The sequence below is a fragment of the Podarcis erhardii genome (assembly GCF_964252035.2).
Source record: "Podarcis erhardii genome assembly, chromosome: 4".
Lineage (NCBI taxonomy): Eukaryota > Metazoa > Chordata > Lepidosauria > Squamata > Lacertidae > Podarcis > Podarcis erhardii.
The window spans coordinates 55,122,691-55,137,232 of record NC_138508.1 but is presented as its reverse complement, the minus strand read 5'-3'; the positions used below and the strand labels follow the sequence as shown (position 1 = coordinate 55,137,232).

The window sequence follows — 14,542 nt, the reverse complement described above, 5'->3', positions numbered from 1 at the left end:
AATGTGGCTATAATTTGTACAGTACCTAGCAGCCATGCATATAACCTTCTGTTAAGTGACATATCTCTTCTTAAGAGAGTTTGGGCAGATGCTGAGAGAAGGTGCACTATATCAGATCTAGATAGTGTGACAGCACTTTCACTGGGATCCTAAACAAAGAACAGACAAGTCAGATATAGGTGAGTTTCCTTGAACAAAAACCAGGAAATGCAAAAACAAACAAAGCCAGCGCACTGTGGCAATAAAAAAATTAGCAACATAAAACTCCTCTCACTTTAATGCTGCAATCTGTTCATGTCTATCAGGACCAAGACAGCCTAACCATAGTAGTTCTGATACTGGCAACTTCAAGACTTGATTTATTGCAATGCAATCTGCATTAAATGTCCCTTGAGGCTGGCCAAGAAATTGCAGTTACTAAAGCAGCACGTTGTTTTGGTGGCAGATACGGCAGTGAACACCTTAGAGAATCAGAATTTTGTACAGAGCTGCCTCTCCTTTAAACAACTTCAGAATACCTACACAGAGACCAATGGTTTGTTTGATTTTGGGATGGGTGGGGGAGAACTAAAAGATAAACCCAACCGGAAACCAAAACACCACTTGCATGTACAGAAAATGTACGAAGCCTAGGCAGTTTCCCCTTGCACTTGCCTGTCATTGTAGCGAGCCTTAGAGTTGGACCACAAAAAGTTAAGTCTTTTCCTTACCAAAGATGAATAAAATGGGAAGAAGAAGAGAACCACTTCCAAAGTGTTCCTTTGCACAAGAACATTTGAATCCAGCATTGACACACAAAAAGCTTTCACCTGTAAGAAAAGAACAGAATTGCATTTGAGGAATACACCCCTCTGCTGCCAAGGAATATACCTGGTAGTGGAGGGCATGACAAAGGCACAAGCTCCATGTGGAGGGAGGTGGGGGACTTTGTGCGGGCTGAGAAAATGAAGTGCAGCTCATCTTCTCCTCTCCCCAAGCTTCCCTTGGGCAAAGGGAATGGGAAGTTGTTGGAAGTGTTGGGGTGTAGTAAGGCTGATGGGGTCTGCATCGGGATAAAGTAGGTAAGAGAGAGTAATCCCCATGCTTCCTAGACTGTCTTTCTCACCTAACCTGCAGTGATTTTCTTCAGATGCCAGACTCTTAGGACTGCTGACCTCACTTCCTACTTCTCCCTTCCTTGATCCCACTTTTTGTGTCTCTCTTCTGCAGAGATGACAGAGCAAGCATGGCTCTCCGCATCTCCTTCTTAGTTAGGCAGAACTAGGACCAGCTTTCGATCAAACATGCATTTCGTCTAACTAATATAGCTTTCTTATTTTTCTATACTCAAGACTCTGTGGTTGCCTTCAGCAAAAAGTGTGTTCTTCCAAATAGGGATTCAATGCAGTTCCAGTTCAATGTTCTGCTGGTGCATATAAACTTGCCCCCTTTCCAAAGCAGTCAATCTGGGGGAGATTTCAATTGGTCCCCATTATTCTTAGATTTGTTGCTGTTGATCAACACTTAGCCAGAGAAAATGATCTGAGAAAGGACATCCAAGGATGGCTATGTATCACCTTCATGAGTATATGATTGGTTTGCAGTTTGCCCATGCTTCTAGAATTGTTTGTTTAGAAACGCATACAAAGAACACACATTACCAGTTGTGCAACCTACCATGAGCTTAGTATCAGTTCCCAGCATATACTTCTGCTGTTTTCCAGATAATTCTCTGTTGATATGACTAACAACAAAAAGGGAGGCAGGCAGTCTTATGGAAGGACTAACCAGGACACTCCCCCATAATGCTGAATAAAACACTTCTTTGCCAATTACTAGAGACAACTTCACAAGTAAAGCATCTGTCCTGTTAAAACAAAAACAAAAAAGTGGAAATGAAAAAGGGAAGTTTCTATACCACTTCCATCAAATGACCATTCTTTTTTTAAAAAACCACAGCTTAATCTAGAAAAGATCAAACTCACTCCAGTTTGGGACTGTCACTGCATTCACATTTCCACATAATTTGTCACTCTGTCACGAGTTATACCCAGTCTAGGCCTGCTCTTTCTATAGTAAATTAGTATTGCCACTCATGTACATCACAGGTACTCAAAATTGGGAACTGATGTTATGGAGGAAGATGGAGAAATGATTCTAGGGTTGTGCTGAAGGAAATTACTACTCTAGTCAACCCTACCACATTTTACCAATTGTGACTCAAAGGATCATGGGACCATGCCTTCAACCAAACAACTTAGATAAAAAAAAGTTCACCCTTTGGCTGCTAATTATTTAATGCTGTCAGAATTTCAATATAATAAGGTGCTACTTATGGCCATTTGCTTTAGATCTTTCCTCCCTGCCAAGTCACATCACTAATGGGCAAGACTTAATGTACGAATCACCCAATGACAGATTGGTAGCCGTGTTGGTCTGCCATAGTCAAAACAAAATAAAAAGATTCCTTCCAGTAGCACCTTAAAGACCAACTAAGTTAGTTCTAGGTATGAGCTTTCGTGTGCATGTATCTGAAGAAGTGTGCATGCACACGAAAGCTCATACCTAGAACTAACTTAGTTGGTCTTTAAGGTGCTACTGGAAGGAATCACCCAATGATTGCTCATAATCTGAATAAATTAAGTGGACAGAATCTCTTGATCAGAAGGAAGTAATCACCTCAGGAAGTGCTGATAAGAACAGGATCCAAGCTTCCCACCTTTGTTTATTCTCTTTCAAATACAGATTTTTGCAAAGACTTGGCTTGGGGGCGGGGAGTACCAACATGTGGTGGCAGCGAAACATCTTGGAAAGTTAAGTAATACTAACAGTATCCCATTCACCTGCCTTTTGTGGATTTTGGTGAAGATCTGGTGTCTGAGAAGGCTTTAATATTTGAAAATCATTTCTGATAGTTCAGTTGTCTACATAACTGGATTAATGTATACTATGAATTTGCAGAATTAGAGAAAGGAAGCCCGCATCCTGAGAGCTTAACCAAAAGCAAACCACCCACACAAATTATGTGCATAATTAAATAATACATGTAGTAGAGACAGACTTGATGGCTGACAAGGCTCTCAACTACAGTGCATCAGTTCTGCATCACTGATGTTCCAAATCTCATACCAGTCATAATCTTGTTAGAGGCCTTAAGTCTCTATGTTTCATCCCCCACTCCTATCTACAATAGGCAATAGTGACATACTTTACACTCTTATAAGACTGTAAGAAAAAAAGAAAAAATACTTAGGGTGAGTTTAGAGGATAAAGCTCAAGCAAATGTTTCCATAAAATTCTGAAAACAGACAAGGCCTTTCTCTAAATTCCATTGACAGAGCTTGTAAATATTAAGCAGAAGGGAGTTTTTCCTGCTGCTTCCAGATGCCTTTTGGCACAGCGACATTTCCATTTGTACCCAAAAGAACCTGCTTGTTTGCACTTATGATTCTGCAGCCACAGGCACTTCCTGCTCAAGTTGTCCTGTGGCCCTTGCCAAATACAAACAGAACGTCTTAACTCTTAAATCCTTACGGTTCTGCCTTTCCTGCTTCTTTCAGTAGCTTGTCTTCTCTGACCCCACCAAGAGCCTTTCCACATGCCCCATACTGCACAGGTGAGCAACTCTTGGAAGTGGGGGGTTTCTATTAAATAAATATATTTTTAAAAAGTTTTTTAAAATGCAGTGACATTTATTCTAAGTGCAAGTGATACCAACCTGTCATAGATTTCTGACCCTTCCTCCAAACCGGGCAAGAGTCCAATTAAGAAGGCTTGAAGACTTGGCAAGAGGCACTTCTGCAGTGGGATAAAGTATTTCTCGTACAGGCCAAGAAGAACAGGCCTCACCGACATTGCTGCATTTGCCAGCAATGGAAACAAGCCTGAGCTGGAGACAGAGAGTGAGAGATTTAAAAAAGGGGAGTGTGTGTCAGCCATTGGTTGCATTCACACATTATGTTAAATTATGGCTTAGTATTACAATGATGAGTTGAACGGGGTCTTGGGCTTGTGCACTTCCTTCTCCCCTGAGGTAGCTATGAGGAAATTTAGAAACATTTGTTCCCATTTGAAATTAATCCCAGCTTTTTGTGACTACTGAAACCTGGAAAACTGTGGCTAATCTTAGTTATTTGTTCAAACAGGTTAACCTCAAACCACACTTTATGAAGTTGGCTCTTTTCAACAACAATAGTGGAGATTAACTACAGTTCAGGGTTTGTACATGACATTAAACTGCAGTTCACCTGAAACAGAAGCTCCCAATCTGCTTTTTGCAGTCACACTTGAGGAGAGGGGAAGAGTGAGCTTGAGGCCCTTTTCTGCAACTCATCCTTGCAGCGCTAAACCAGAGTTTAATATTATCTGCAAGCACAGCCACTAATATTAAATTGTAGTCTTACTTTTTAAGTAGAATGTTTACCTGTATAGAAACAAGTCCTTTGCAAGCCATTTGGTCCCAATGATTTTAAATATTATTTCATAGGTCTCTAGTGCCTTTAGGTGCACTCCACTGGGCAATGCTGGATGTAAACACTGAGATAACCTCTTGCTGATAATCAGACGCCTTGGTAAAAGGGAGTACTTCAAATTACTTTGAAGAGCCTGTAAAATAATGGTGGGAATTAAATGTTATATCAACATTAGTCAGCAAATGAACTTAGCTAAAGCTTTACTGTAATCTTCTACTTAACTGAACTAGCCTTCAGAGAGCTGAGGCCAAAGATCATCTCAGCTGTGAGTCCTGGAGAACCTGCTCCCTGCCTTGCTGGCCTTTTTCCACATGGCCTGAGAGGGTGGGGCCAGGACTGACTCCAGTTACAAAAGCTGAAGCTGCCAAAAACACTCTTGGGCTGGGGTACTGTTTGTATGTGTGAGGAGGCTATTGCTGTTACTGATATTGTTTTGTACCTTTATTTCAGATCTTACGTGGAAATTGTTTCAATTTGGTTGTGTATTTTTAGTGTTTCATTTATTGTTTATGGTTTTCTTATGTTGTAATTATGTATTTTTTCATGCTGTAAGCCACCTTGAGCATGGTTTTAACTATGGAAAGACAACACAGAAATCAGATTATGTATGCATGTTGTTACTAGCATACTTATGGGGACGTGGATAGCGCTGTGGTCTAAACCACTGTGCCTTTTGGGCTTGCTGTTCAGAAGGTTGGCGATTTGAATCTGTGCAATGGGGTGAGCTCCCATTGCTCAGTCCCAGCTTCTGCCAGCCTAGCAATTCAAAACATACCAGTGCAAGTAAATAAATAGGTACCACTGTGGTGAGAAAGTAAACGGTGTTTCCATGTGCTATGGTGTCCGTCATGGTGTTCCGTTGCGCCAGAAGCAGTTTAGTCATTCTGACCACATGACCCAGAAAACTGTCTGTGGACAAACGCCGGCTCCCTGGGCCTGAAAGCGAGATGAGCTCCGCAACCCACAGTTGCCTTTGACTGGACCTAACTGTCCAGGTGTCCTTTACTTTTTTACCTTTTAATTGTTGCTCTTTACTTGGTACAGATAGTTAACTGCTGATTTGATACTTGGTATAATGAGGGAAGTGCCTTTTCACATAGTATGCCTCATTGTCTTAGTCACATTTTCCCTTAGCACAGTGCTTCCCGCAAATCTCTCTCTCAGTATCAATTCCACACAATATTCTATCTATGCTTTATAGTTGGGAGTGCAGTTAGCTTTATTGCTTTCTATCGCCTCTTTTGTTCTTAAGAATGGCAAAATGTGAATCACCCCAGAGCTTAAATTCTTCCTGGAAAGGCATGAGGATTGTCCTCTTTTGTTCTGGCCATCAAGAGCTAATTTGCTTTTTAAAATATATATTGTGTATGTACATTTCCTACCCTTGCTTGAAGCGCCCAGGTCTACACCCACTTAGTGTGAGTAAAACTTGATCTCAGGCTACTTAACTAAGCATCATGATGGCCACATATAAACAGGCACGAGTGTCATCTTAATTTATGAAAAGCAACCTAGGATATTGTAGCACATAAAACCCTAACAAATGGTATTGCAACATAACTTTCATAGCCCACTTTATCAGATGCATGGTTAATCTAATTGGGAAGGTTACATATTTGAGTACAGAAATGGCAGTGGCTGGGATGTAGGAATCTGAAATGTCAGAAAATTCAAGAGGGAGTTCTTAAGTATTTCAGCCCTTTGCAGATTTCCATTTATTTCACAGAATTGTAGAGTTGGGAGGGATTGTGAGGGTCATCTAGTCCACCCTTCTGCAATGCAAGAATCTCAAAATGTGGTCCCCATACAATTTGACTATGTATACAGTTGCGCTACCAACCCCTTAAACTGTTGTTCACCACTCTGAATCTAGGGATTGGTTTCAGAAGGACAGAATTGTGTTAAACAAAGGCATGTTTTGTGGCATAGTATAGTAATAGTTGTCTCTTTTCACGGAAGTCCTAGAACAGGCAGAATATGTAAAAGCTGGAATATATCACTGGGCTGGGAGCAAGTAGACAGTGTAAACATCTGGACTATTTGTTAAGGGTGTGTGAATTGCTATGTTGAGTTTGCAAAAGTAAACTGACCAAAGATCCAAACAACTGCAGCTAATTTGTGATCCATAATGCAAAAGAATATGGCATTGGAAAAATATTTTAAAATTCATTCAACAGGGTCCCCCCCCCTCGTGTTTTATATTACAAATTTAAACCCATCTTGAAAATTTTGTTAATCGTTTTCATTTGTACAAACAAATGGGTGCAAGGGCTGTATTGCTATGTCACTCAAACATTCAGCTGAACAGCTCATGGGAGCACTAAACTTCTTATCAGAAGGACTCAGTTACCCTATTTGTCACATGATAAGGAAGTAGTATGAAGTAATGGTCCACACATCATGCTAAGCCAGGCCTTGCCTCAGTGCAAATATGTGGGTTCTCAGGAAGGAGCTCACAGCCACTTTGTTCTTCACTGGTCCTTTTTGGTGCAGGAGTGAGCTAAGCTAAGGTTTTCTTAATGCGTCATCTGAACCTGGCTGATAGTTAAGCTCTTGCCTGACTAGCAATGAGCTGTATTATTATTAATACTAACAGTAATAGTAATAAGAATAAGAATAACCCACCTTTCTGTCTATGTTCCCAGGGTAGGTCAAAACAATTTAAACTGCAACATTAAAAATAGCTTAAAGCAAACTACCTAGTAGTTTTAAGGCAGCAAATAAATTTTGAAATACTGTAAATCAAACACTGTTCAACATTACTATGACAAGTTAGCCTGGTCAACATCTGCTACAACATCAAGACCTGTCAACTGGAAAATCCCCACTATCCTGTTGAGAACTTAGTTTATACCATTAAATCTAATTAAGACCAATTACAATCACTGCCCGTAACACCAACGGGGCATTTAAGACCCAGAAGCTCAGCATGTGATTTACTACCTGCAGCAGAAAAAGACAAGAAAAAAACCCTACACATGCAAGTTTGAAGCAGATGGGGAAAGAGTATTAATGCACATTTAAGCAAAGGAGTTCAAGCTAGTACTGTACTGCTTTGCTTGGCACATATAAATTAAGTGTGTATCTCAAACTAAGATTAATTTGCAAGTAGTCATTCTGCCTTGACCACTGCATTTATGTGCCACAAATACCCATGTTTTAAGCAAATGGATCACATTCCAGTGAACATTTCAAAGAAAAAACTTCTTATTTTCCAAGGTTTTCCTGTTGTGTTATGCCAGTGCCCAGCAGCTACAGAGTAGTTTCTACTGAAGAAGCAAAGAACAAACTAGGTGAGTATGGTCCCCAATGTTAATTTTTTCTCTCGCTCTCCAAAGATGGGGAAGTTAAGCAGTTCCTTTTCCTTGCCGTTTCTCTACTTAACTTGTAGCCTTGTAGCCTCCCAGAGCTGTTCTTCATTAAACGTACTCACACAAAATGAAGAGACTGTTACATGCATCTGTTGCATAACGTATGCTGTGGCCATGAATAAGAGTTGCTCTGCATGATTCTATTCCATTGCCAATAGAAAGAAAATGCTACCATTCCCATACCAATGTGAATAGTCAGTACATAAAAGCCCATATTAAAAATAGGTAAGGTGGTCATGGTAGAATTGTTACAGAAAACGTCAAGAAAGAACAGTGAATAAAAGAAAGCAATAGGAGCTGGCTTATGTACATTCACAGAGGCAATGGCAAAAGTGAGATACGGCAAAGATTTTTTAAATATTTTATATATGCCGTTATAAAACTTGCAGCTGGTAAGCATATAGGAGGGGGAAAGCCTGCTATAAATACATGCAATTCATCTACAAAAGGAAGTATGTTTCCTGATTAAAAAATTACCGACAGTCAATCAATACAATTTGTATAAAACTCACTGACTGATCAACAAATATATTTTAGGACTATCAGCTCGCTATTAGGAGTAGCTACTACAAATATTTTTGCACATGCCTGTTAATTCAGACCAAGCTCAAAGTGCACAGAGTAAACTGGGATTGGTCTGTGCGGTGCCACACCACTGACCTCTCAAGAGCTGCAGCTTATAAGGACTGTGAGGAGATGGGTCAGGGTGCTGGTGAAGTCAGGGCTACACGGGTGCGCCAAGAGTGCCAATCCAGCGCTGCCTGTGCAGTCTCTACCTTGCTGCCACCCTGACCTAACTCGCACCATTTAGGTAAGTGGCAGCAATGCTTTTGTCAGAAGGATGGTAATATGGCACCACCTCATTACCCCAGACACTGCCTTGGCCCACTTGGGGCACTTGAAGATAAACAAGCCAGCACACTTTCTGGATCCAGCCCCCCCCCCCCGATATACTGCAAAACAACGAAAGGATTAATAAGTATGCATCTGTGGAACAAACAGGTATTGAGGAATGTGCAAGCAAAGCATAGCCTAAACCAGGGTTTCCCAAGCTGTGGCCCATGAGCTAAATTTCAGGTGATCTGCAGTGTTTCTGAATTAGGACTAGGCGATACCAGCTTTTCAGCATCACGGTGTATCACCAGCCAATATACCGTGATATACCGTGATGTTGAAAAAACAAGCTGCATTGGCCTCTGCCCACGAGACACCGGGTGAAACTGCCCCAGCTCTCATTTCGAGGGGTGAGGTGGTTTCACCCAGGCTTGTGTGCTGGGACAATGCAGCCTGTTTGCACTGCTCAGCTGGGGGCGGGGGGGAACATCCTCAGATGAGCAGTTTAAAGATGCAGAGGAACAAGCTGTATCAGCACCTCGCCGATATAGCTTGTTTTTCCCTCTCGGTCGCATAAGGGCAGAGTGGGATGGTGGTTTCACTCAGTGATATATATTGCCCAGACCTAGTCTGAATTTATGGTTGAAGATGAAAGACAGCACATCCATCATACTGAAGATTCATACTGATTTTTAATAGTATTGTATTTTTATTGCTTCTTACATTGTACAACTTACCATTTGAATTCTATGAAACTGCAATTGCTGCAACAGGCAGAAAACTCATTAAATGGTCTGCCAAGACCAGGCATAGGTAAACTCGGACCTCCAGATGTTTTGGGACTACAACTCCCATGATCCCTAGCCAACAGGACCAGTGGTCAGGGATGATGGGAATTGTAGTTCCAAAGCATCTGGAGGGCTGAGTCTGCCTATGCCTGGCCAAGACCTTCAGCAATTCTCAAGTGGTTCAAAGTGGGGTGGGAACTGATCTGTCAGGCTGTATGGGAGACCTAATTCCCTTGGCGCTAACTCAAGCTGAAAACGAAATGAAGTTTGGGACAGGACAGAGAACAGTGAAACTAGAGGAATTATTGTGGAGATAGAAAAAAGGAAGCACAGATATTTCCCTGTTCCAGGAAAAAATGGAACGTGTGGAAGTCTTGTCTTAAGGCCTCACAGGGACCTAGGAGTTTATCGCAGCTGATTTACCAAAGCTAAAGGGAACTTTTCCTTTTGAATTATGGGTCATGGTTTTACTCTACAGAAACAAGTGTCATGCAGGCAAAGGCAATGATGGGAAACTGAAAGTAAGCAAGGTTTTAAAGGTTCCTTCAGTCTCTAAAGGAAGGCAACTTGTTTCCCTTGAGACCCCTTAATTGGGGAAAGGAAGAGATGGGTTGAAAGGGGAGCAGGAGACTGCGCATACCCCTTAGCTACACAGCTGGATCAAAATCAAGTCAAAGATAAAAGAAGGGGGGGGAAAGGAGGTAGGAAGGGAAGCACGCCAAATTAGGGTTGGAGAATTCGTCTCAGGAGATATCGCATGAAGACTGAAGAACACCAGGGTCCCTGGAGAGAGAACTCTTAAAAGATTTTGCCTTCCTTGGGATGAAGCTTATCCCAGCACAAAGGAAGATGAAGTGATCTACAGTATTTGGTAAGCTGGTTGGACGCAAGCCTCCCAGCTACTGGCACTGAGTGAAAAAATGGAAGCAGGTTCCATGTGCATAACTAGACAGAGGATCAAGGTCAACAGAGCCATCTTCGTGCATCGTAATGACATCAGGTGATTGGCACGGAAAGTGCATCTTCAGAATAGGTTGCCATAACCACCAACTGGGAGTTACACAGACTTCCTTTGATCTTTGACAGGTGTCAATCAGCTGGAAGGAACTGGGAGAGTGCCTTCAAAAGAGCTTGCTCTGGAGAGAGAGAAATGCTCTGTTTTAAACAGGGCATTTCCCCCTCTGCACAGGAAATGGTTTGGATTGGAAGCACTGTGAATCGTTTTTTCCAACTCTTTTGGATGCACTAGGGAGCTGCAGACAGGGAACTCGCCAGGGCGGCTACTGACTGGTGTTGATAGGGAGCTCCTCTTGCAAAGAATCAGAAGCTCTCTTTAAGATCCTGACAGTTCCTTCCTAGCTGCATATGTAGGAGTGGTTTCGGACAAATTCTTTCATGGGTCAAATCTGGACCAGAACCAGGCCTAATTAGGCTTGCAGGGTAAAGATTCCCCACCTCTGGCATAAGGGTAAGCACATATTCTGTTTATGATAGCTTATATATGCTGCTGTTTAACTATAAGCCCTTGCGTTGCACAGATGCATCCAGAACGATGCTTTTTTGGAGTCAAAGTGCTAAGGCAGGGGTGAAGAACCTTTTTAATCCTGAGTGCCACATTCCCTTTTGGATAACCTTCTGCGAGGTGGCACGTGCCTGTGGTGGGCAGTGCCAGAGGCTAAAGGAGGCAGAGCAATGAACATGAATTTTACTTTTGTACAGTAAACTAGTTTCTACACATACTCACACACCCTTCTTGTATCTTCCATCCAGGCAAACAAGAAGCATTACCCAAGCTTAAGGACACATTCTAGCCAGGCAAAAAATATTAATAACTGAGCACGTAAATCAAGGCAGGAGAGGGATATGGCTGGGGAGAGCTGAGGGCCATATAGAAAGGCCCGGAGGGCCGAAATTGGTGTTTGACCCTGAGACTCCCCCCCTTCACTGAGTGGTACACTTAAGATGGCAACAAAGCTGAGCTCCTTAGTGACATGAAATACGAAGTGAGAATTTTGCTGTTATATGTGTAACTTGGTTCTATCACAACGTATTCAAACCACAACAGAAAAGTGACCAACCATTCTTGAAAGTTGTCACACTACACAGGGTAAAAAACACTGTTAACTCATGTCAGTGATATGGGAAGTTGCATCACGGCAATTCATGACTTAGGAAATTTCAAAGAAGCTACAATTTCAAGAGATTCAACTGGATTTTTGGAAGCATAGTTGTCCACACAATCCAGCATGGCTATTTGGAGGGTTTTATTGCTCTGCCACTACCTGTCCCTCCAAGCTATCATTTGCAGCTGCTTTTTGTACTTCTGTAAAAATTGGATTGTTTCATTTTGCAACTGCCTTTTGTACTAGAATACCATCCAGAATCTGCTTATCAACAGCTTGTCAAAATGATATACAAACTGTAAACCTATCTACTATGTGTCATTATATTCTATAAAAATTTCATTTTTATTTTTTTGAACAACAGTAAGAACAGCAAAAAACCCCAGATACTGTACCTTGTTAAGTTTACCAAGAGAAGATATAAGATCTGCCCATTCACTCGATGATTCAAAGTTCCTTAAAGCTTTATCAATTGCTGAAGAATAATTTCTGTATCTATAATCACCAAGCAGCTCCTGCTCTTCAGGGTCCATTTTAAATTTTCATAGCCAAAATGTTCTTGGAAACAGAAACAAAAACAAACTCTGATCAGATCTTAATGGCATTTTATATACTGTACTCATTACGGTATTTGTGAAATGTGTATGCAGTTATCCTTAATGAGGGTCACTAAACGCACAAGATTAGCTGATTTAATGCTCTTCTTGCTGAATTAAATTCTACCAAAAAATGTAATCCCACTTTTGAGGCCGTAGTTCAGTTCCAAAGATGCTTTGAAACTGCAAGGACCATTCACTGTTTCATACAAAATCTCAGAAATACAAGAAAGTTACTCATCAGTTATTTTACTGATAATGTGACATGATAAGATAATTAAATACTCCAAGCTGCACACATTCACATAAACTAGACTGTCCCACTTTCTAGGACAAAATACCTGTTAACATTTAAGACTGTGTTGATACTTGAAATAGTATTGCTACAGACATGTTTGCTTTTTTCTTCATCTAGAAACCCCAGTATTTTATATTAAAATTGCTCTCACTGGAATCAGATTAGTAATTTTTCTGTTGTGGGAAACCCAGAGGTTTTTATTTATTCACTGTAAGAATGACAATAGACAATTGCTCTACTCGGTACTCATAATTTATGAATCCTATGCTGGTTCAGTTGTATAACCAAAGCATGGTGTTGCATGTCAAACTGCACTAATAGTTAACAAATCACAGTTTTTCAGGCTCAAATAAGCATCTAAAAATTAAGATTACTGCAAATTGGTTCAGACTACAACTTGGCATTTCATGCACAAACAGGCTTGAGCCTCGAGTTTGCGTGGACTCTCTACCACTTCATGCCATGATTTCTGCACTTGCTTCCAGATTCTCAGCAAACCATAACTTGCCATTTTGTCTGAACTGGGGTAAATCACTGTTTGCCTACAAGTCAGGGATTGATTTTGGCAAACAAGTAAGCAATGGTTTGTCCAGTTTGGACAACATGACAACTCGGGGCAGGGCGCGCACAAGAGCCTGCCACCCAAACCTTTTTCATGCACATAATTACAAACCATATTTTGGGATTAAATTAACAAACATAACAGGAAAAGGCAGTATATATGCTACTTATGTTGTATATAAAACATTTTAACCAGCAGCAATGGAAAGGAATCCATAATTATATATGGCAAGCCTGTCATTAGGGTCTAACAGTACACACTTCAGTATTAAAAGAAAATAGGTTTTAGGCATTTGTTGCAATTGACTCAGAGTGAAACTTGAAGCAGGTGTGGCTAGCCTGTGGCCCTCCAGATGATGTTGTAGTCCAGAAACAGCTGGATGACCACAGGTTCCAAACTCCATTCTTGTGTGCATTACTTGGTTCAGGCTTATTCAAACTTGGCCCTCCAGATGTTTTGGCCTACAACTCCCATGATCCCTAGCTAGCAGGACCAGTGGTCAGGGATGGTGGGAATTGTAGTCTCAAAACATCTGGAGGGCCGAGTTTGAAGAAGCCTGACTTGGTTTAATTGGTTTGCCAAACTTAGCAACTGTATATATTGCTTCTGATACTATGTTTTCATTTACTTAACATTTAATAAAACAAATGTAGTGATTATTATTTTGTCCATCTGTCAGGAAACTGAGATGTTTTAATTCACAGAGGCAGATGTAAACAGGAACTGAACACTTTCCCGCAAGCCTCAGCGAGCAAGTTAACAATTAACTCTTTATGAAGGCAAAAGCAAATGTAGATAGAAGGAGTTGCTTTCTTAGATTAAGAAAGCTGCTCAGTATGCTATATTATTTAGTGGAGGATCTTGGAGAAACATACCAGCCATTCTTATCATATGACTTTAGAAGCTACGGGCTGTATTTGCTGTAGCGTTAAGGGTATCTTTCCATCGGTGACAGCATTTTTGCTTACCATATGTAACAATACTCTCTCTCTCCTTCCCCTGCACACTGTTCCAAGGGTTCTCTCAAGGGAAATCCCATTGTGCTAGCAGAAGGCCTTGTCCTGGCTTCTGCAAGTGCAATGTCCTAGTTGAATATGGCTCAAATATTTTAATAGTCAATAACATCTTCATGCTGGGCCTTTCAGCAGCTTTCATGACTATCAACCACGTAGAAAATGATGTTGTATGTGCCACATCTTAATAACCATGAGAGAAAGTGTTGTGTATTTTTCAGGCAAATGGCCATGACTTCATGGTGGCAGGGGAGTTTAATAAGGGAAAGACACAGTCAAAAGAGGCCACAAAAGAGACAAGATCAACTCAGTATTCAGAACCGCTATTTGGAAACCCTAACGGCCTCCTAGAAACCAGTTTGAAGAAAAAGCACCAGCAAAAGTATCTATATGTGTGGAGGTGAATTGTCCCACACAGCATGAGCCCCAGGTGACCAGCTATCATCTTTCTAAAAAGAGTAAGCTTCTAGCAATCAAGGAACTGAGATATAAGACAAAATGTACAG

General features: G+C 41.1%; 1 protein-coding gene across 2 annotated transcripts in view; it reads right to left on the bottom strand.

Annotated features, from left to right (window-relative positions):
• DOP1B (DOP1 leucine zipper like protein B) overlaps positions 1-12,125 on the bottom strand; it is a 55,290-nt gene extending 43,165 nt beyond the window's left edge. For both annotated transcript variants that reach the window (XR_014156120.1, XM_081859873.1), the window contains exons 1-6: positions 11,963-12,125; positions 4,403-4,584; positions 3,698-3,868; positions 1,657-1,846; positions 711-809; positions 26-149 (exon numbers count right to left, since the gene is read on the bottom strand). Coding sequence is in view for 1 of the 2 variants with exons in the window: in XM_081859873.1 (XP_081715999.1) it covers positions 26-149; positions 711-809; positions 1,657-1,846; positions 3,698-3,868; positions 4,403-4,584; positions 11,963-12,100 (904 nt within the window). In the remaining variant the exon portion in view is untranslated. The remainder of the gene's footprint in view (positions 1-25; positions 150-710; positions 810-1,656; positions 1,847-3,697; positions 3,869-4,402; positions 4,585-11,962) is intronic.
• Between the last annotated feature and the right edge of the window lie 2,417 nt (positions 12,126-14,542).